Source organism: Ranitomeya variabilis, chromosome 2 (assembly GCF_051348905.1).
Source record: "Ranitomeya variabilis isolate aRanVar5 chromosome 2, aRanVar5.hap1, whole genome shotgun sequence".
Taxonomy (NCBI): domain Eukaryota; kingdom Metazoa; phylum Chordata; class Amphibia; order Anura; family Dendrobatidae; genus Ranitomeya; species Ranitomeya variabilis.
In genome coordinates this window covers 820561168-820584960 of record NC_135233.1, presented here as the reverse complement: position 1 = coordinate 820584960, position 23793 = coordinate 820561168, and the positions used below count along the sequence as shown (strand labels likewise).

Sequence of the window (23793 nt, the reverse complement as noted above, 5' to 3'; positions counted from 1 at the left end):
TGTGAAGAGAAATAAATAAATAAATAAATAAATAAAAATAAATAAATAAAAATAAAAATCCAGGCCCTTAAAATGGACCATATGAATATGTTTGATAATAAAATTAAAATTAAAAAATAAGCTTTATTAAGATAGATAAAAATAAAAACTATAAAATCTGGAAGGACACCATTTCATGACCTATTATGTTTGTCTCGGAAGTGTTTAGATAATGGGTGTCCTTCAAACCCCTTGCTGATATTGTCGAGATGTTCCTTGATTCGGTCTTTCAAGCGCCTTTTGGTACGGAAGACATATATCATGTCACAGGGGCATTTTAAAATGTATATAACTCCTGTAGTGTCACAAGTAATGTTTTCTTTAATAACATATTCATTACTTTTCGTGCTGTCAATAAAGTTTGTGTACATTTTCTTCTGTATGTGTGTTCATCTACAACATATCAGCAAGGGGATTGAAGGACACCCGTTATCTAAACACTTCAGAGACAAACATAAAAGATCATGTAATGATGTCCTTTTTCTTGGTATTCAGGTGGTCCTACAGAACCCTAGAGGAGGGGACTATCTCAAAGCCATGTCTAGGGTGGAATCTAAGTGGATATTCACCCTCAACAGCCTAGCCCCAAACGGCCTTAACCAGGAACTAGAACTATATGCATTTTAACATATAATACATTTTAATTGATATTCCACTTCATATTTTAATCTTTATTCCATGTATCAGGAATTCCTTTACTAATGGTGCAATTATTCCTACATCTATTTATCTGATATTTTAAATAATATTTGTATTTCCCTTTATGCACTCTATTCAACCATTGGGGTCATCCCCAATATTGTGAGGGTACTACTACATGCACCCTCACGATGAATTTAACCCTATTTGCACTACACTTCCAGTTTTTTATATTTTTTATTTTTATCTACAATATCTTAATAAAGGTTATTTTTTAATTTTAACTTTATTATCAATCATATTCATATGATCCATTTTAGGGGCTTCGATTTTTTTTTCTCTTCACACACATAACTGGGGTAAGACATTTTGGCTCAATCAAGCAGACAATCATTGAATCTACACTCATGTCATCTTTAATATATACCATTTTATTTATACAAAACAATTTTCGTTATACTTATATAATTTCTTACTCAGCCAGCCCATTATACATTTTCCAAGCAGGGGTTCCATAATAACATCTCATTAGACACTCTAGGGTAGATAACCTGTGATTTGCCCAACAAAAAGATTTTTTTTTCTCTTTGAATTGAATTCAGGTGCTATACTCTGCAGATAGACCACATATAAGGGAGGCATTAGTTGCGATGGACATAACCCTGATGAAGAGGGGAGTTACCCCTTGAAACGTATAGGAAAACTGTCCATTCATACACCCATCCCTTCTTCCCAGTGACGTCACAGTAGTCCAACCTCCTTATTCCACCGCGTCCTCAACGTCTGCTTCCGGCCGGGGCACGCTAGGTGCTGGCGTCTTTCATCTTCCTGCTTTCCCCGCTGGGAACCTATCTACAGCAGAGATCAGCATCTGCCAGCAGCCTCAGGCATCCGCTCTCACCAGACAGCCGCTTTGCCACCAATGTTTACACTCCAGCAAGTATACCTCAGGCACACGACTTCTACAGACGCCAATGCAAGTCCCCTGATGATAACACTTTTACATTTATTGACTGCTTCCAGTTGCAGTTCCAGTCTTCCTATCAGCAAAACGCTGTATCACTACTTTTACAAGCAGTACTGCACAGACTACAATTAAAGGCCATCTCTAGATGACTTGCAGGACCTAGGTCCCTAGGTCCCACTCACAAACAGCGATTTAACCCAGTAAGTGCCATTATACAATTGGTACTCCTTTCAATACACTGTGATCCCTTTATTATAGTTTTAATTTTTATTTCCAGTATATTTTTTTCTTGTACCTTTGGACCCTTAAGCAAGTGCCTCTAAAACCCCAGTCATCTTACAAATACTCACGCATACCAGCACTTATCCTTTTTTGGACTAGTTTCGGTACTTTTTCATCTGTTTATTGGAGTAAGTAATTATCTACTATTCAGAACCAGTCTGCATGTCACTATAATTACCGTATTTTTCCGACCATAAGACGCACTTTTTTTCCTCCACATTTGGGAGGAAAGTGTGGGTGCGTCTTATGGAACGGATGTAGCATGTGGGGAGGGGGGCAGCAGTGAGTGGGATCGCACTATTATCCCACTTCAGGATGTCCCCGCTGCCTGGAATCAGAGCTGGGAAAACCACATGGTCCCGATGATTAAGTGCAGTGAATATTCATTAGCGGCTCCCCGCCCACCGATCAGCTGAGCGGTGAGCAGGGAGCAGCAAGTGAATACTGCACTTAAGCAGGGACACGCATGGCTTCCTCAGCGCTGATTCCTGCAGCAGCTAGGGAGATTTGTGTGTCCTGGGGAGGAGGCAGCAGCAGGGGCCAGAGCAGAGAGGAGATCGCTGCATACCTGCCTGCCATGCCTGGATGCCGAGTGCTGTGCACAAACAGGACCTGTGTGATGTCAGGAGTGGGCGGGCTGGAGCATCACATGGCAGCTCAGAGCCCTCCCTCTTCTTGACATCATCTCAGGTCCTTCAGGCTCTCCACTAGAATCTGCAGGATTCCACAAAACCTGTGCTGTGGAGAGGCAGCAAGAGGGAGGGCTCTGTGTGCAGCCATGGGATGCTTTTACCTCACCACAGGCTGGCTGGCAGGCTGCCACAATTAAGAGGTTAGTCTTTACAAAACACAATAAAGCACTCTGCCACTCCTGTGGCGAACTATAACTCCCAGCATGTCATAGGATCTGCAGGACATGCTGGGAGTTATAGTTCTCCCATGGGATTTTAAAGCAGCACTCTAGTGCTATTTTGCAGTGCTGGAGTGGTGCTTTCAATATCAGCCCTGTGCCCCCATTCTTATACTCACCCTCTAGCATCTTCATATAGTACTGTACAGACACAACACTGGTCCCGCAGCTTCCAACATAATAACATACTATTATATGTAATAACACCACATATAATAGTATGTTATTTATGTTCTTAAATATATTACCACATTTTTTTGCTTCAAATATTTTTTTTCCCTATTTTCCACCTCTAAAACCTGGGTGCGCCTTATAGTCCGGTGCGTCTTATAGTCCGAAAAATACCGTATACTGATACCAGGTACTAATTACCATATCATCTCACTAGCTTCTACCATCGGCTATTTCATCCTCTTATGGCTCTATGAATATTTTCCAACTATCTCCACTACAAAATTGAGTATACCTTACTTTTTGATATTTACATCACATTATATAGTCTTTTTTACTCAGCGCGGTGAATACTGTTATATAGAAATAAAAAACACTTGAAATAGATTAATCAGTTTGTAATGACTATAAATAATGTCTTTTATATACTTTTGTTCCCATATAGTTGTCTTAAAAAAGTGTTGCCCCTTTCTGATTTCCTATTTTTTTGCATGTTTGTCACACTTAAATGTGTCAGCTCACCAACAAATAAACATTAGACAAAGATAACATAAGTAACACAAAATACAGGTTTTTAAATGAAGGTCTTTATTATTAAGGTAAAAAAAATCCAATCCTACAGGGCCCTGTGTGAAAATGTGATTGCCTTCTCAACCTAATAACTGGTTGGACCAACCTTAGCAGCAACTGCTTTTGCGATAACTGGAAATAAGTCTTTTACAATGTTTTTGAGGATTTTGGCCCACTCATCAGTGCAGAATTGTTGCAATTCAGCCACATTGGAGGGTTTCCAGGTATGAACCACCATTTCAAGGTCATGACACAGCATCTAAATCTAAAGATTTAGGTCAGGACTGTGACTAGGCCACTCCAAAGTCTTAATTTTGTTTTTCTTAAGCCATTCAGAGATGGACTTGGTGTTTTTTGGATCATTTACTTGCTGCATAACCCAAGTGCACTTCAGCTTAAAGTCACGAATGGGAGGCCGGACATTCTCCTTCAGGATTTTTCGGTAGGCAGCAGAATTCATGTTTCCATTTTCCACAGCAATACTTCCAGTTCCTGAATCAACAAAACAGCTCCAGACCATCATATTACCACCACCATATTTTAATGTTTTTTATGATGTCTCTTTTCTGAAATGCTGTGTTACTTCTATGCCAGATGTAATGGCATACATCTTGCAAAAAGTTCAACATTTGTCTAGCCAGTCCACAGAGTATTCTCATAAATGTCTTGGGAATCATCAAGATATTTTCTGGCAAAACTGAGATGAACCTTTATGTTCTTATTGTTCAGCAGTGGCTTTCATCTTGGAACTCTGCCATGCAGGCCATTTTTGCCCAGTCTCTTTCTTATGGTAGAATCATGAACACTGATATTAACTGAGGCAATTGAGGTCTGCAGTTCATTGGAAGTTGCTGTGGGGACTTTTGTGACCTCTTGGATGAGTTGCCTCTGCGCTCTTAGGGTAATTTTGGTCAGCTGGCCACTCCTGGGAAAGTTCACCACTGTTCCATGTTTTCGCTATTACTGGATAATGGCTTTTACTGTAGTTCGCTGGAGTCCCAAACCTTTAGAAATGGCTTTATAACTTTTTAAAGACTGATATATCTCAATTATTTTTTCTAATTTGTTCCAGAATTTCTTTGGATTACGGCATGATGTCTAGTTTTTGAGGAACTTTTGGTCTACTGCACTTTCTAATGCAGGTCCTGCTTAAGTGATTTATTGATTAAAAACAGGTGTGACAGTAACCAGGCCTGCATGTGGATAGGGAATTTGAACTCAGCTACCCAAAGATGTGGGGTTGGGTGAAATCGGCCGATTATTGCAAAAAGTCGACTGAAACAAGAAACCCAATGCAAGTCAATGGGGAATCAAAGTCGGCAGTGAGTGGATGACAGGAAAACACCTACAGTGACCATTTTAATGCCAAAGACATCAATTCTTATTACTTAAGCTTGTCAATCTTAATTTACTTTATAATAATAGTCAGGCATTGAAAACTGGGGGTCATTTTGCTAAAGTTGTGGGGGGGTAGGGCTGGCTCAAGATTTTCATGGGCCCAGGAAACACGGAAAATGTCAGGGCGGTGGAGCAGGGAGAGGTAAGTATTTCAACTTTGCAAGTGATGTGATCCTGAGCAAGCAGGGGAGCCCACTCGTTGGCACTGGCACAGGGCCCCTCATAGTACGGCGCTGTGTTTGACGGAGGGTGGCGCCTCCCACTGGCAGAGACACTTTTGCGTACTATGAGGGGACCTGTGCCAGTGACGTCGCCAATGAGTATGCCCCCCCAGCTGATGAAGGAACCTGCACTTTCATCTGCACTTTCCTCTTTGTCCCCGTGTAAGGTGGTATAGTATGCGGGAAGGGGAACCTAATTTTCAGCAGGGTCAGATTTTGGCTGTGTAGAGTGCAAGGGGAATGTGGTGGTCTGGGTCAATGTACCAGCAGACTCATCTAGCAGTGGCTGGGCAATGGGCAGGATGAGGAGGAAACACAGATATAGGCCCAAATAATAAAGTAGGCTAAATGCAGTTCAAAATTGGTAACAGGACTAAACAGGCGGCATTGCTTTGTTCAGTGGAGGAAAACTGTAATGAGTGGCAGACACAGTTAGTAGGCCCAAATAATAAAGTAGGCTAAATGCAGTTCAAATGTGGTAACAGGACTAAACAGGCGGCATTGCTTTGTTCAGTGGAGGAAAACTGTAATGAGTGGCAGACACAGTTAGTAGGCCCAAATAATAAAGTAGGCTAAATGCAGTTCAAATGTGGTAACAGGACTAAACAGGCGGCATTGCTTTGTTCAGTGGAGGAAAACTGTAATGAGAGGCAGACACAGTTAGTAGGCCCAAATAATAAAGTGGGCTAAATGTCTGCCAAAAAATTGTTCATAAATAAACAGGCGACATTGCTTTGCTCAGTGTCTGAAAATTGTAATGAGTAGCAGACTAAGTTAGTAGGCCCAAATAATAAAGTGGGCTAAATGTCTGCCAAAAAACTGTTTATAAATAAACAGGTGGCATAGCTAGGTACAGGGGTGGACTCCTCTGCTGAGTAGCAGACAGTGGTAGTAGGCGCAAAGTATTAACTGGTCTAAATGAGGCCAGGGCCCCTGTATATTTTAACTATATATATACTGTATATTTTAACCCCTTCCCGACCTTTGACGCAGCGTATGCGTCATGAAAACCAGTGCCAATCCGACCTGTGATGCAGCATATGCGTCATGGCCGGATCGCGTCCCTGCAGGCCGGGTGAAAGGGTTAACTCCAATTTCACCCGACATGCAGGGACAGGGGGAGTGGTGCTACAGCCCAGGGGGGGTGGCTTCGCCCCCCCGTGGCTACGATCGCTCTGATTGACTGTTGAATGTGCAACAGCCAATCAGAGCAATCTGTAATATTTCACCTATGAAAATTGGTGAAATATTACAATCCAGCCATGGCCGATGCTGCAATAGCACCGGCCATGGCTGGAGACCCCGATCTGGCCCCCCTACCGACTGGCGGCGGCGATCTGCAGCCGCCGTCAGTGTTCCCTACCCCTCCGTCCTGTCCTTAGCACCTTCCTCTCCCCTCCGCCCCTCCCCCGTCCTCCCCTCCGCCCCCCCGCTGTCCAATCGCACCCCCTCATACTTACCTAGTCCCAGTGTCCCTCCCGGTGTCCTCTGTCTTCTCGCATGGGCGCCGCCATCTTGGAAAATGGCGGGCGCATACGCAGTGCGCCCGCCGAATCTGCCGGCCGGCAGATTCGTTCCCTGTACATTTTGATCACTGTTATAAGTTCTATCACAGCGATCAAAATAAAAAAAATAGTAAATAAACCCCCCCTTTATCACCCCCATAGGTAGGGCCAATAATAAAATACAGAAAATATATTTATTTTTGTTTTTCCATTAGGGTTAGGGTTAGGGTTAGGGGTAGGGTTAGTGGTAGGGTTAGGGTTAGGGGTTGGGTTAGGGGTAGGGTTAGGGTTGCACTTAGGGATAGGGTTGCACTTAGGGATAGGGTTGCACTTAGGGATAGGGTTGCACTTAGGGTTACACTTAGGGTTAGGGTTGCACTTAGGGTTGCACTTAGGGATAGGGTTGCACTTAGGGTTGCACTTAGGGATAGGGTTGCACTTAGGGATAGGGTTGCACTTAGGGTTGCACTTAGGGATAGGGTTGCACTTAGGGATAGGGTTGCACTTAGGGATGCACTTAGGGATAGGGTTGCACTTAGGGATAGGGTTGCACTTAGGGTTGCACTTAGGGATAGGGTTCCACTTAGGGATAGGGTTGCACTTAGGGATAGGGTTGCACTTAGGGATGCACTTAGGGATAGGGTTGCACTTAGGGATAGGTTTGCACTTAGGGATAGGGTTGCACTTAGGGATAGAGTTGCACTTAGGGATAGGGTTAGAATTAGGGTTAGAATTAGGGTTAGAATTAGGGTTAGAATTAGGGTTACAATTAGGGTTAGAATTAGGGTTAGAATTAGGGCTAGGGTTGGAATTAGGGTTAGAATTAGGCTATGTGCACACGGTGCGGATTTGGCTGCGGATCCGCAGCGGATTGGTCGCTGTGGATTCGTAGCAGTTTTCCATCACGTTTACAGTACCACGTAAACCTATGGAAAACCAAATCCGCTGTGCCCATGGTGCGGAGAATACAGCGTGGAAACGCTGCGTTGTATTTTCCACAGCATGTCAATTCTTTGTGCGGATTCCGCAGCGTCTTACACCTGCTCCATAATAGGAATCCGCAGGTGAAATCCACACAAAAAACACTGGAAATCCGCTGTAAATCCGTAGGTAAAGTGCAGTGCGTTTTACCTGCAGATTTTTCAAAAATGGTGCAGAAAAATCCGCACACAAATCCGCAACGTGGGCACATAGCCTTAGGGTTAGAGTTGGAATTAGAGTTAGGGTTGGAATTAGGGTTAAGACTAGGGTTAGGGGTGTGTTGCGGTTAGGGTTGTAGTTAGGGTAGGGATTAGGGTTAGGGGTGTGTTGGGGTTAGTATTTGAGTTAGAATTGAGGGGTTTCCATTGTTTAGGCACATCAGGGGGTCTCCAAACACGACATGGCGCCACCATTGATTCCAGCCAATCTTGCATTGAAAAAGTCAAATGGTGCTATCTCCCTTCCGAGTCCAGACGTGTGCCCAAACAGTGGTTTACCCCCACATATGGGGTACCAGCGTACTCAGGAGAAACTGGACAACAACTTTTGGCATCCAATTTCTCCTGTAACTCTTGGGAAAATAAAAAATTGCATGCTAAAAAATTATTTTTGAGGAAAGAAAAATTATTTTTTATTTTCACGGCTCTGCGTTATAAACTTCTGTGAAGCACTTGGGGGTTGAAAGTGCTCACCACACATCTAGATAAGTTCCTTTGGGGGTCTAGTTTCCAAAATTGGGTCACTTGTGGGGGGTTTCTACTGATTAGGCACATCAGGGGCTCTACAAACGCAACGTGACGCCCGCTGAGCATTCCATCAAAGTCTGCATTTTAAAACGTCACTACTTCACTTCCGAGCCCAAGCATGTGCCCAAACAGTGGTTTACCCCCACATATGGGGTATCAGCGTACTCAGGAGAAAATGGACAACAACTTTTCGGGTCAAATATCTCCTGTTACCCTTGGGAAAATAAAAAATTCTGGGCTAAAAAATTATTTTTGAGGAAAGAAAATGTATTTATTATTTTCACGGCTCTGCGTTATAAACTTTTGTGAAGCACTTGGGAGTTCAAAGTGCTCACTACACATCTAGATTAGTTCCGTGGGAGGTCTAGTTTCCAAAATGGGGTCACTTGTGGGGGAGCTTCAATGTTTAGGCACACATGGACTCTCCAAACGCGACATGGTGTCCGCTAATGATTGGAGCTAATTTTCCATTCAAAAAGCCAAATGGCATGCCTTTCCTTCCGAGCCCTGCCGTGCACCCAAACAGTGGTTTACCCCCACATATGGGGTATCAGCATACTCAGGATAAACTGGATACCAAGATTTGCAGTCCAATTTCTCCTGTTACCCTTGGGAAAATAAAAAATTCCAAGCTAAAAAATCATTTTTGAGGAAAGAAGAATTATTTTTTATGTTCACGGCTTTGCGTTATAAACTTCTGTGAAGCACCTGGGGGTTTAAAATGCTCATTATGCATCTAGATAAGTTCCTTGGGCAGTCTAGTTTCCAAAATGGATCCCTTGTGGGGGAGCTCCAATGTTTAGGCACACAGGGGCTCTCCAAATGCGACATGGTGTCCGTTAACGATTGGAGATAATTTTTCATTCAAAAAGTCAAATGGCGCTCCTTCCCTTCCGAGCCCTGCCGTGCGCCCAATCAGTGGTTAACCCCCACATATGAGGTATCAGCATACTCAGGACAAATTGTACAACAACTTTCGTGGTCCAGTTTCTCTTTTTACCCTTGGGAAAATAACAAAATTGTTGCTAAAAGATCATTTTTGTGACTAAAAAGTTAAATGTTCATTTTTTCCTTCCGTGTTGCTTCTGCTGCTGTGAAGCACCTGAAGGGTTAATAAACTTCTTGAATGTGGTTTTGAGCACCTTGAGGGGTGCAGTTTTTAGAATGGTGTCACTTTTGGGTATTTTCAGCCATATAGAACCCTGAAACTGACTTCAAATGTGAGGTGGTCCCTAAAAAAAATGGTTTTGTAAATTTTGTTGTAAAAATGAGAAATCACTGGTCAAATTTTAACCCTTATAACATCCTAGCAAAAAAAAAATTTGTTTCCAAAATTGTGCTGATGTAAAGTAGACATGTGGGAAATGTTATTTATTAACTATTTTGTGTCACATAACTCTCTGGTTTAACAGAATAAAAATTCAAAATGTGAAAATTGCAAAATTTTCAAAATTTTCGCCAAATTTCTGTTTTTTTCACAAATAAACGCAGAAATTATCGACCTAAATTTACAACTAACATGAAGCCCAATATGTCTCGAAAAAACAATCTCAGAATCGCTAGGATCCGTTGAAGCGTTGCTGAGTTATTACCTCATAAATGGACACTGGTCAGAATTGCAAAAAATGGCCAGGTCATTAAGGTCAAAATAGGCTGGGTCATGAAGGGGTTAATTGGAAAATCTAACCAAAATAACAACCGTTATATGGTACTGTAAAACAAGGTAGAAGGTGTAGATAAACTTGTTGAGAATTTAAATCTCCCTTTTTTTTGGGAGACTGAACCAAAACTCAGGCCCAGTGTATAAAACAACACAATGTAAGTGGCAGAAAGTGGCTGGAAGATATATGGAAAAATACAAGGACTGTAGTACAATTTCAATCTCCCTACAATGATCTCAGGACAAGTATGGCAGCAATAAAAAGGACTGCTGCACACAAAAGTGTGGACAAATAAACAAGATAACTGCAGAAAGGAACAACAGGATTTTTGCTTTTAAAAAAGCAGTTGGTTTGCACAGCAGCGTGCAAACAGCAATGCAGCTATCAGGGAGCCTTATAAGGCAGCCTAATAAGCTACAGAGCTGATGCACAAAAATATAGTTTCCACTGTCCCTGGAAAAAAAAGGTGGTGTTGGACAGTAGAAATTGCTACAGCACAAGGAGTTTGGGGGTTAATCTTCCCTCCCTAACTATAACCCTTCTTCTGATGAAGCTGCAGCAACCTCTCCCTATGCTAAGATCGGCAGAAGTAAGATGGCGGTCGGCGTGCACGCCCCTTTATAGCCCCTGTGACGCCACAGAAAGCAAGCCAATCACTGTCATGCCCTTCTTTAAGATGGTGGGGACCGAGACCTATGTCATCACGCTGCCCACACTCTGCATCCTCCTTCATTGGCTGAAAAATGGCGCTGAAAGCGTCATATGAAACGCGACATTTGCGTGCAGATCGGCGACCTCATGGCCGATCCCACACTAGGATCGGGTTGGGTTTCATGAAACCCGACTTTGCCAAAAGTCGGCGATTTTTGAATTTGTCCGATCCGTTTCGCTCAACCCTACACACGAACATTAATTTCATAACTTTATTTTTGTTTTGCCATATTTTGAGTTTTTGTTAGGGTTTTTTTCTGTGGGAGAAATTGCAGTTTTCCCTGGTATCATTTTGGAGTACATACTGTATAACATTTTGATCAATTCTTATTCTATTTTTGTTGTGTGGTTAAACAGCAAAATTCTTTTAAATCTCAGTTTTTACAACATACGCATAAGGTATAATGACAATTTAACTTTATTGTATATATTGATACAATTACGATAAAATTTAAAATTAATATAGGCTTTTTTAAAGTTTAACTATCTTTTCCCAATAAGTTATAAATGCTATATGTAAAAAGAAAAAAAAAGCTAAAAACACGCCATAATACAATTACATTTATAGTTTTATAAATTTTTATATGTTATTTCAATTTTTTTCATATAACAATTAGTGTTGAGCGACACCTTCCGATATTCAAAAGTATCGGTATCGGATTGGATCGGCCGATATCCAAAAAATATCGGATATCGCCGATACCGATACCCGATACCAATACAAGTCAATGGGATACAAATATCGGAACCTATCCTGGATGGTTCCCAGGGTCTGAAGGTGAGGAAACTCTCCTTCAGGCCCTGGGATCCATATTCATGTAAAAAATAAAGAATAAAAATAAAAAATATGGATATACTCACCCCTCCGACGGCCCCTGGACCTCAGCGGTGCAAGCGTCTGCCTCCGTTCCTAAGAATGCAGTGAGTGTAGGACCTGCGATGACGTCGCAGTCACATGAGCGGTCACGCGACCAATCACAAGACAGCGACATCATCACAGGTCCTACACTCACTGCATTCTTAGGAACGGAGGCTGCCGGTTGCACCGCTGAGAGCCAGGGGCCGTCGGAGGGGTGAGTATATCCATATTTTTTATTTTTATTCTTTATTTTTTACATGAATATGGATCCCAGGGCCTGAAGGAGAGTCTCCTCTCCTACAGACCCTGGGAACCATACGCACCGCACACACCGAAGATGACTGGGAACTTGTATGAACTTCCGATTCCAATTTCCGATATCACAAAAATATCGGAACTCGGTATCGGAATTCCTATACAGCGAATATCGACCGATACCCGATATTTGCAGTATCGGAATACTCAACACTAATAACAATAGAAACAAAACTGAATTTCATTCAGTTTTTTGGGAGGTACTGTGAGATTAATCAAAACAGTTTAGGTTGCTTGCCGTACTAGAGACAGATTTTTACAGAAGAAACTATGCAATTTTTTTTAATTTGCCACTGTTCCAGAGGTATGAGTATTTTTATTTAGCGCTAATATTTATATTCCAAAGAAGCATGGCTACAGAAATTTATGGAGGCATGCCTTTAGGCTGCTCGGCATAATTACACTGTGAGTACCACCCTCTTGGAAATGCCATAAAAAATACCACAAAATAAATAAAACAATATCTTTGGATTCCTCTGGGAAAAAACAAAGCTGGAACTGCAGAAATAAGAGCAAAAACTGGCCAGTTTTGTCCTGATGACAGGTCCTCTTTAAGGCAGGAATACATTAAAGGGAACCTGTCACTTGAATTTGGCGGGACCAGTTTTGGGTCATATGGGCGGGGTTTTGGGGGGTTTGATTCACCCTTTCCTTACCCGCTGGCTGCATGCTGGCCGCAATATTGGATTGAAGTTCATTATCTGTCCTCCGGAGTACACGCCAGCGCAAGGCAATAGTCTGCGGGCGTCACATTGCGTTTGCAGCCCCTGATGTGCCTAAACAGTGGAAACCCCCCAATTCTAACTCCAACCCTAACCCCAACACATCCCTAACCCTAATCCCAAACCTAACCACACCCCTAACCCCAACACACCCCTCACCCCAACACATCCCTAATGCTAATCCCAACCCCAACACACCCCTAAACTCAATACACCCCTAACCCTAATCACAACCCTAACCCTAACCACACCCCTAACTCTGACACACTCCTATCACAACCATAAACGTAATCCAAACCCTAACCCCAACTCTAGCCCCAACCCTAACCCTAACTTTAGCCCCAACCCTAACCCTAACTTTAGCCCCAACCCTAACTTTAGCCCCAACCCTAACCCCAACATTAGCCCCAACATATCCCTAACCCTAACCCTAATGGGAAAATGGAAATAAATATTTTTTTTATTTTATTATTTTTCCCTGGCTAAGGCGGTGATAAAGGGGGGTTTGATTTGCTATTTATAGCGGGTTTTTAAAGCGGGTTTTTTGTTTGGCAGCTGTCACAGACTAAAAGATGCTTTTTATTGCAAAAAATAGTTGACCTATAATTTTTCCATATTTTGCTCCAGAGTCATGGGAGGTCTTGTTTTCTTGCAGGATGAGTTGACGTTTTCATTGGTACCATTTTCGGTCACATGACATTTTTTGATCGCTTTTTATTCCAATTTTTGTTTGGCAGAATGAACAAAAACCAGCAATTAATGAATTTCTTTTAGGGGGGCGTTCCGTATTTGGTAAAATTGATAAAGCAGTTTAATTCTTCGGGTTACTACGATTACAGCGATACCTCATTTATATCTTTTTTTATGTTTTGGTGCTTTTATACAATAAAAACTATTTTATATAAAAAAATATTATTTAATTATTTTTGCATCGCTTTATTCTGAGGGCTATAACTTTTTTTTTCTGATGACACTATATGTTGGCTCTTTTTTTGCAGGACAAGATGACGTTTACAGCGGTACCATGTTTATTTATATCCGTGTTTTTGATCACGTGTTACTGTTTTTTTTACTTACATAAAGAAATGTATTTATTGGAACAATATTTATTTTTTTTTCTTTATTTAGGAATTTTTTTTACATATTTTTAAACAGTGTAATTTTTTTTTTTTTTACTTTGTTCCAGGGTGGGACATCACTTTACAGTATATTTTTAGATCGCTGAACTGACACTTTGCACAGCACTGTGTTAGATCAGCAATCTGACAGGCAGGGCAGGAGACTTGCCACCGCGTGCTCTCAACAGTCGCTGGCAAGCCACCTCCCTGCAGGACCTGGAAGGACCCTCACAGCCATCTTGGATCTGGGGCCTGCAGGGAGGAGACCGGAGGAGACGCTCAGAGCAATGCGATCACATCTCGTTATTCTAAGGGTCTCAGGGAAGCATGCAGGGAGCCCCCTCCATGTGTGATGCTTCCCTATGCCACCAGAACGCTGTGATCATGTTTGATCGCAGTTTTTCGGGGGTTAATGTGCTGGGAGCTCATGGTGCTGGATGTCAGCTGTGATAATCAGCTTAAACCGGCCGCGATCGGCGGCGCTACCTAATGAGCACGTGTGTTTGCGTTGGACGTACTATTCCGTCCATGGGAATTAGTGCCCGGGTCACATGGAAGGAATAGTATGTCTAATGGTAGAAAGGGGTTAAGGATAAAAACAACACAACACACTTTTAATCAGCATAGCATTTTTACTGGTTGAACATAGAGCAACTTACCATCAGATGTTTCAACACATAGTTGTAAACCCAGATTGTTGTGTGGATTAATGACCCAGTGGTTACTGGTTACTGTTATATCAAATACTAACCAGCCAACTTCATATGCTGGAACTCTTTGTGTGTCTAGTAAAAAAAGATCTGCATCCCTACAATAAAAGAGAATAAATTAGTTTCACATCTCTTCTGTTACCAATATAGTCAGAGCTCATATAACAGCTCATAGCTGCATACAGAACTCCAGTAGTTGTTTTTAGAAACAGCTCAACAATAGTGCATTCTCTTACAAAATATCCTAGAACAATTAAATAACAAGGGCAATAGGATAATGAGATACTTCCACCACAGATAGCGATGTAACTAATAATTAATTATCGATAATAGAAGAAAGAATGGAACAGCACTCACCAATATTCAAAAGTCCAAACCTTCATTCAGTCTCAATAAGATATCATGGCCGGGAGAGTGAGGACAGGAGTATGCGATAGCAGGTGCAGACGATGGCCTTTTCGCGCTATGATAATGCTTCCACGGGTCATCCATTGACCCGTGGAAGTGCTAGCACTGCGCGAAACGACCGTCGTCTGCACCTGCTATCGCATACTCCTGTCCTCACTCTCCCGGCCATGATATCTTATAGTGACTGAATAAAGGTTTGGACTTTTGAAGATCAGTGAGTGCTATTTCATTCTTTCTTCTATTATCGTGGATTTGAGCTACATGTCTCTTCTGGAAAAGCACCCGGAATCTTAAAGTGAATCTGTCACCCCCAAAATCAACAGTGAGCTAAGCCCACCGGCATCAGGGGTGTTGTGAATTCTGCTCTTGGGTTCCCTCCGGTGGTTGTTGGTAGTAATGCAGTTGTCCCTGGGTTGCAATCCTGGGCAGGTGTCCCTGCTGATTGCAGCTCTGACTGGGATATTTAGGTGTGCAGGATTCATTAGCTCTTGCCAGTTGTCCATTGTTCTTGGAGGTTTTGCATCTCTGTCTGGTTCCTCCTGCCCTGTTGCCAAATCAGCAAAGATAAGTGTCTGGTTTTGTTTTTGTAGCACACATGCTGTGTGCTTTACAATTCAGTACTATTCAATGTTTTTTCTTGTCCAGCTTAGACTGTGTTTGGATATTTCAGTCAAGTTGGATTCTCAGGAGATGCAGATATACATTCCATGTCTTTAGTTAGATGGTGGAATTTTTGTATTATCTGCTGTGGATATTTTTAGGGTTTTAATACTGACCGCTTAGTATTCTGTCCTATCCTTTCCTATTTAGCTAGCGTGGCCTCTTTTGCTAAATCCTGATTTCTGCCTGTGTGTGTCTTTCCTCTAATACTCACAGTCAATATTTGTGGGGGGCTGCCTATCCTTTGGGGTTGTGCTCTGAGGCAAGATAGAATTCCCATTTCCATCTATAGGGGTATTTAGTCCTCCGGCTGTGTCGAGGTGTCTAGGATGTGTTAGGTACACCCCACGGCTACTTCTAGTTGCGGTGACAGTTTAGGGTTTGCGGTAAGTACAGGATCCACCTACTCCTGAGAAAGTCTCATGCGGCTCCAAGGTCACCGGATCATAACACAGGGGCTTATCTACAGCATTCTGTAATGCTGTAGATAAGCCCCCGATGTATCCAAAAAGATGAGAAAAAAAGGTTGATTATACTCACCTGGGCGGGCCATCCGATCCGATGGGCGTCCCGTTCCGGGGCCTCCCATCTTCTTATGGTGACGGCCTCTTCTGGTCTTCATGCTGTGGCTCTGGCGCAGGCATACTTTGTCTGCCCTGTTGAGGGCAGAGCAAAGTACTGCAGTGCGCAGGCGCCGGGAAAGGTCAGAGAGGCCCTGCGCCTGCCCACTGCAGTACTTTGCTCTGCCCTCAACAGGGAAGACAAAGTACACCTGCGCCGGAGCCGCAGCCTGAAGACAAGAAGAGGACGTCATCTGATGAAGATAGGAGGCGCCGGACTGGACAAGCAGCGGGAACGCCCCTGGGTGAGTATAATATAACCTCTTTTTCTCATCTTTTAGGATACATTGGGGGCTTATCTACAGCATTACAGAATGCTATAGATAAGCCCCTGATGCCGGTGGGCTTACCTCACCCTCAATTTTGGGGGTGACAGATTCCCTTTAAGGTATAGTGTGTCATTGAACCGTACACCTGACGTAAATAAGCCAAGCAGTATCGGTGGTGCCGTCTGCTTTTTTTCTTTTTTGAAATGGTGTCATAATTTATTATTTATTGGCTTAGTACAGTACATCTTGCTTGATCTCACAAAGGCATTATTTTTTAATAACTATAATAATAAAATGTTTTATTTCTATATTCCACAGCACTTTTCATTACAGAGGCCTTCTAGTCTGTCCCATTCTGTTTATAATAAATAATCTAATTTAATTGATCTAAAGCTGATGTTATAATTATAACAGAAGTAATGATGAACGAGTGTGCTCATTACTCAAGATTTACGAGATTATGTTTGCGTCACCGCAGCTGCCTGATTTGTGGCTGTTAGACAACCTGAACACATGCAGGGATTGCCTGTTCATTAGAGAATCCCCACATGAACTCAGTATGTCTAGCAGCTGTAAATCATGCAGCTGCGAGGAAACAAACATAATCTATGAGCACGCCCAAGATACTCGGAGAACACCTGAGAATGCTTGGAAAACTCGAGTAAGGGCTCTTTTCCATTGGCGTGTCTCGCATGTGAAAACCAAGTTCTGGCGCCGGCACTCCAGAGTGGAGCGTGAGGCCACATAGCAACACATGGAGCTGCACACTCCGCTCCCAAGTGCCGGCGCCAGAGCTTGGATTTCACATGCGAGACACGGACGTTTATCTCGCAAGTGGAAAGGAGCCCTAAAGAGCACACTCGCTCATAATTAAACAGCAGCATTAGATCAGTTAAATTAGATTCTTTAGAATAAACAGAATTATAATTTAGGGTCAATAAATAATACAAATTAACATTTACCTTATGTCATATAATATCCCGAATTTTAGAGATTTAAAAAGTAGTACGCTCACTATAAAAAAGATTATCTTGCACAATAAAACAATTAGACTCCCTGAAGCTCATTTCGTCAGATATTTAAACATCAAACCTATAATGGTTGATAAAAGTGTGCTGCAATCTCCAAAAACTCATAAAAACTATCTATTTAACAAAATAATATAACAAAATAAATATGTAAAATAAAAAATAAGTAAAAAGTGGTAGGTCCAAAAAGTAGTGATGCGTGAGCACTAAAATGCTCGTGTGCTCATTGCTCGGGTAGACCAAATTGGAATACTGGGGTACTTGACCTGACCAACGAGCCCTATGTAAGTCTAAGGGAAACCCGAATATTTTTACCGAAATCCCCCCCGGGGGTCCTTTTAAGGTCTAAAAATCGTCTGAAAATGATGGAAACACTGCTCAAATGACACAGGAACAGCATGGGGATCGCCCCTGGAAGCATTTCTGACTCCTAGGTCACAGCTGTAAGCAATGTTGTCAGAGTTTCACGTCATTTTAAAGCTATGTGCACACGTTGTGGATTGTGGTGCAGAATTTTCTGCACAAAATCCGCATCTACTGGCAGAAAATGCAGGTGCAGATTTGACACGTTTTTGTGCGTTTTTGTTGCAGATTTTGTGTGGATTTCATGCGTTTTTTTACAACTGTGGATTTCTATAATGGAATGGTGCAGAAACACTTCAGATCCGCACAAAAGAAGCGACATGCTACTTCTTTTGATCCGCAGCGTTTTTCATGCGGAATTTTCTGCACCATTAGCACAGCATTTTTTTTCCATTGATTTACATTGTACTGTAAATCACTTTGCGGATCTGCAGCGTTTCTGCGCAGAAAAAAACGCTGCAGATCCGCACTAAATCCGCATCGTGTGCACACAACCTTACAGGTGCACCAAAAAACATACAAATACATAACCAAAATGCATTTTGCTGGGAAATATGTTAAGGTACATCCTTTTCAGGGTAATGACTTGTACATAAGGCAAAACAATTAACCCCAGACCAAAATGTTCCTCCACCACTTTGGCTATATTCACACGCAGCGTTTTTGATGCATTTTCCAACTTTTGCATTGCTTTCAACCAATACAAATGCATTCACTGGGAAATGTCATTGTAACATTTAACAACCCTAGCTGGCCATGTGTGGTGTGACACATAAGGAGACACATCTTGTTTCATTTATGAAGGAGGGACTCTTAAAGTCACAAAGCCTATTTTTAGAGGGGCATCAAGCGGCATTAATATTCTTAAAGGGCCATTATTAAACAGTGGGTCTCCTATGCTGTTATTGCCTATGCAGTGAGTGGCTGGGCTGCCAAGAATTACAACGCACCCCAATACCACTTTCAAGAGAGGTACAGGAGGGCCTCCTGAAAAAAAGTTGCATTGAGTGCCAGGCCTGCCCTGCTATCAAGTTATATGCACCCCAGTAAGCCTTTGAACCAAGATACTGGATGGCCATAGGAAAACCCACTTCACAGTCTTCAGTTGGTCCTGCCATATAGTTTCCTTATGCATTGAATGCAAGGCCTGCCTTGACCCAAATTTGCACTCACCCCAATCCTCCCTTGGAAGAAATATGGAGGAGGGCCTCCTAAAAAAACTGTCCCATTACAAAGGAGCAGGTCTCCTAGACTCGTAATGCCCATACACTAAGTGTATGGGCTGACAAACATTTCCCCATGGGGGTATATTTTTGAAAACAATTTTTTATGGGGATCATAGACACCCTTGCCAAAAAATTGACTGGCTGTAGCTGCACGGAACATGTTAACCCTGGTGACCTAGTGGCAGTGGATGATGAGATGTGGAGGAAGGCCTCATTAAAAACTAGGCCTAATTTAAAGGAGCGGGTCTCCTAGACTTGAAATGCCCATACACAAAGTATATGGTCTGACAAACATTTCCTCATGTGGAGTAAATTGTTTTTTAAAAAAATTCAGCACAAAATAGTGTTTACTGTTTAGAGGTAGGATAACACACATAAAAAAGAAGAATGGAAGCTTCAAAAGCACACTTTGTAGCCCACAGATAGATGAGGCGTGTCATGGAACTACCACACTGTAATTTTTAAATATATTTTTTTTTCCCAAATAGTGTATAGACCTAGAGTATTAGACAAAGCAAAAATTGGAATGTATGCATGAAAAACAACTACTTTTAGACCTCACATAGAACATGCTTCTGACGTAGATAACAAACTGTTTTAATATGTGGCCTATAATTTTACAAATTTTCAAACCACAAAATACTGTATACACCAAGGGTAGCAGACCACAAACTGGAATGTATGCCTGAAAAGCCAAGATTTGCAGACCACAGATAGACCAGCCGTGCGACTGAGATAAAAGACTGTTTCAATATGTGGGATGTATTTTTTTAAATTTTAAAACTACAAAATACTGTATACACCAAGGGTAGCAGACCACAAACTGGAATCTATGCCTCAAAAGCAAAGATTTGCAGACCACAGATAGACCAGATATGTGACTGAGATAACAGACTGTTTCATTAAGTGGGATGTATTTTTTTACATTTTAAAATCCTCAAAATACTGTATACACCAAGGGTAGCACAGTAGCCGACCAAAAAATGGGATATATGGCTGAAAAGCCAAGATTTGAAGACCACAGACAGACTAGACGTGTGACTGAGATAACAGACTGTTTCAATATGTGGCTTGTATTTTTCACAATTCTAAAAACAACAAAATACTGTATCCACCAAGAGTAGCAGTCTAGCAGACCCAAAAATGGAATGTATGGCTGAAGATCCAAGATTTGAAGACCACAGATGGACTAGATGTGTGACTGAGAAGACAGACTGTCTCAATATGTGGCCTGCATTTTTCACAATTTAAAAAAAAACAAAATACTGTATCCTCCAAGGGTAGCAACCAAGCAGACCAAAAAATGCAACGTATGCCTGCAAAGCAAAGAATTTGGACACCACAGATACACCGTGCCTCTGACGGAGATAACAGCGTGATCAAAATGTGGTCTTGATTTTTTGGGGACCACAAAAATTATGTCAATAAGTAGGCTATGACACTAAAAAAAACATTTGGAGTACTAAAATTGTACAAACATTTCCCCATGGGGGGTACATTTTTTAAAAATATTTTATGGGCATCACAGACACGCTTCCAAAAAATTGGACTGGCTTTAGCAGCGCAGAACCTGTTAACCCTGGAGATCTAGTGGTGGAGAATGATGAGACATAATGAATGATCAATCATACTGAAATAAAACAAATGAATAAAAGATGTGAATCCACCTATGAAAGAAAATAACAAAAGGGAGGGGCGAACACAGGTTGATAGATATGAAGCCAGAATGTGTCCAACAAGATATGTTGGTCCCTAGCAACAGCTCAGAGATAGGGATGTAAATTAAAATATAATAGTATTTTAATATTTATTTATATTCGAGAGGTATACACTAGGTCATAAGAGGTTGGCCCAAAGATAGGTAAAATAGAAAATATAAGAATAAATGGGAAGAAGATATGACATTTCACCCTGGGGGAGTAACATTTGTTTTGGTTTCAAATTAGTAACAGGCATCATAAAAACACCCTTGCACAAAAATTGAATGGCTGTAGCAGCGTACAACACGTTCACCATGGTGTTCTAGTAGCAGAGAATGAAGAGATGTGGAGGAAGGCCTTAATAAAAACTAGGCCCAATGTTATGGAGCGGGTCTCCTAGACTTGTAATGCCCATACACGAAGTGCATGGGCTGACAAACATTTCCCCATGGGGGGTACATTTTAAAAAAATATTTTATGGGCATCATAGACACCCTTGCCAAAAATTGGACTGTCTGCAGCAGCATGGAACACATTAACCCTGGTGATCTAGTGGAGGAGAATGATGAGACAGCGAGGAAAGCCTCATTAAAAACTAGGCCCAATGTAAAGAAGTGGGTCTCCTAGACTTGTAATGCCCATACACTAAGTGCATGGGCTGACAAACATTTCCCCCTGGGGAATTAAAAAAAATTTGGTTTAAAATTATTAAAGGGCATCATAAAAACATCCTTGCACAAAAAATGAGTGACTTTTGCATCACAGAATACGTTCACCCTGGTGTTCGTATGGTTGTGGATGATGAAGATGAGGATAAAGAGGAGGATAGGATAACACCAAACAGACCAAATCAGGAAGCGTATTCCCATGTAGGGTTGTGAAAAGGTGCATGAGAATACACCTCCACAAAAAAGACAATGTATTTCAGGTTATGTTTCGCTGTTTTCATTCGGTGGTGTACAGAAGTCTTGCCCAATCCAGCCCTTGTTCATTATTATAAGAGTCAGCTGATAAGCATTTTCAGTTGAAAGGTGGATGCGCTTATCTGTTATAATTCCACCAGCGGCACTAAAAGCTCTCTCTGACAGAACACTAGCAGCAGGGCAGGCCAGGACCTCCAATGCGTAGAGAGACAGTTCATGTCACGTGTCCAGCTTGGATACCCAATAATTAAATGGCACAGAGGAATCACGGAGGATGTTTGTACGATCAGCAAGGTACTCCCTCAGCATCTTCCCAAACATTGCACTTCTTGTGACAGTACCCCTTGACTCGGTGCCGCCAGAATGGGAGGGTCTGAGAAAACTGTCCCAGAACTTTGCCATTGTTCCCCTGTCTGAGCTGGATTGTACTTCTGTCTTTCTCTCTTGGACTCCTTGGTTGTACAACAAACTCTGATGTCTGCTGCCAGCGTTCTCAGATGGGACTTTTTTTAGTAATTCCGCTACAAGGACCCTCTGGTACTGCAACATTTTAGTACACCTGTCTGCTTCTGGAAGAAGAGATTGAAAGTTTTCCTTTTAGCGTGGGTCTAGAAGTGTCACAAACCAGTAATAAGTGTCACAGAAAATGTTAATACTGCGAGGTTCACGGGAAACGCAGTGCAACATAAAGTCAGCCATGCGTGCCAGACTGCTAACAGGCAAGACTTCCGTGTCCTCACCAACAGGATGACTGACCATACTGTCCTCATCATCCTCCTCTTCCCTGTCCTCAGGCCATCCACACTGAACAGACAGTATGACAGCTGTGCTTGTAGTACCATCTATAGCGCATGAAAGTAGCTCCTGTTCTTCCTCCTCCTCCTCTATCTTAGTGTCTACCAATCCACGTTGGGATAACATGAGGCTGGGCTGAGTGTAATCACCCTGTATGGTACCGTGCTCCATGTCGGCATGCTTCGCCTGCAATGCACCCTCTTTATTTGTGAGCAGAGAGGTTTTCAGAATGCAGAGAAGAGGGATGGTGACACTAATTATGGCATCATCGCCACTCACCATCTTGGTGCAGTCCTCAAAGTTTTGAGGATGGTACATATGTCTGACATCCATGTCCACTCCTGAGGTCTTATGTGATTTGTCTGAACTGAATAACAATGGCCTTGTTGATGCTGGTAGTCAACAACTGCCCTCTTCTGTTCACAAATCCTTTCCAACATATGTAGTGTAGAGTTCCTACGCGTGGGGACATAACACCCCAGTCGGTGAGCCGGAAGATGCAAATGCTGCTGAAGCATGGCAAGGGCTGCTGAAGCTGTAGCTGACTTTCTAAAATGGGCAGACAGGAGACATATTTTCACTAGCAGATCCATCAGCTCCAGTTAGCTTTTCACAAAACGTTGAACGACTAGGTTAAGCACATGGGCCAGGCAAGGTACATGTGTGAGCTCTCCTTGCCTCAGAGCCACCAACATATCCTTTGATATGATCTAGCATACCAGTGGAGAGAGAAATGTAGTCCCCCGAGCCCCCCAGTACCTCCACCATCCCCGGATCTTCCTGCTCTGTCCCCCAGCCCTCCCTGTTGTGAACTATACTTCTTGGCTCCCTCTTGTGGTCACTAGTGGTTTGGCACTTGGATTGTCTTTTCCCAGGTTGGTACTCACCTGGTTCGTTAGGCCTGGGGTGTTGCTATTTAAACTTCCTGGATTCTCAGTCCAGTGCCTGGCATCGTTGTAATCAGTTCATTTCTGTTTGCTCCTGTCTTCAGGTCCTGGTTCTTTGCAAGATAAGCTAAGTCCTGCTTTCTTATTTTTGTTTATTTGCATTGTTCATATTTTTGTCCAGCTTGTACAAAATGTGATTCCTGATATCGCTGGAAGCTCTAGGGGGCTGATATTCTCCCCCCTCACCGTTAGTCAGTTCGGGGGTTCTTGGATATTCAGCGTGGATATTTTGCAGGGTTTTTTGCTGACCATATAAGTCATCTTACTATCTTCTGCTATTAGTCAGTGGGCCTCTCTTTGCTAAAATCTAGTTCATTCTTACGTTTGTC

At 42.3% G+C, this 23793-nt stretch overlaps 1 protein-coding gene across 1 annotated transcript in view; it reads right to left on the bottom strand.

The window, feature by feature from the left end:
• Positions 1 to 23793, bottom strand: part of BMP5 (bone morphogenetic protein 5) — a 450166-nt gene that overhangs the window by 149178 nt on the left and 277195 nt on the right. Inside the window, exon 3 of the mRNA XM_077290010.1 lies at positions 14475 to 14623. Coding sequence (XP_077146125.1) covers positions 14475 to 14623 — 149 coding nt within the window. The remainder of the gene's footprint in view (positions 1 to 14474; positions 14624 to 23793) is intronic.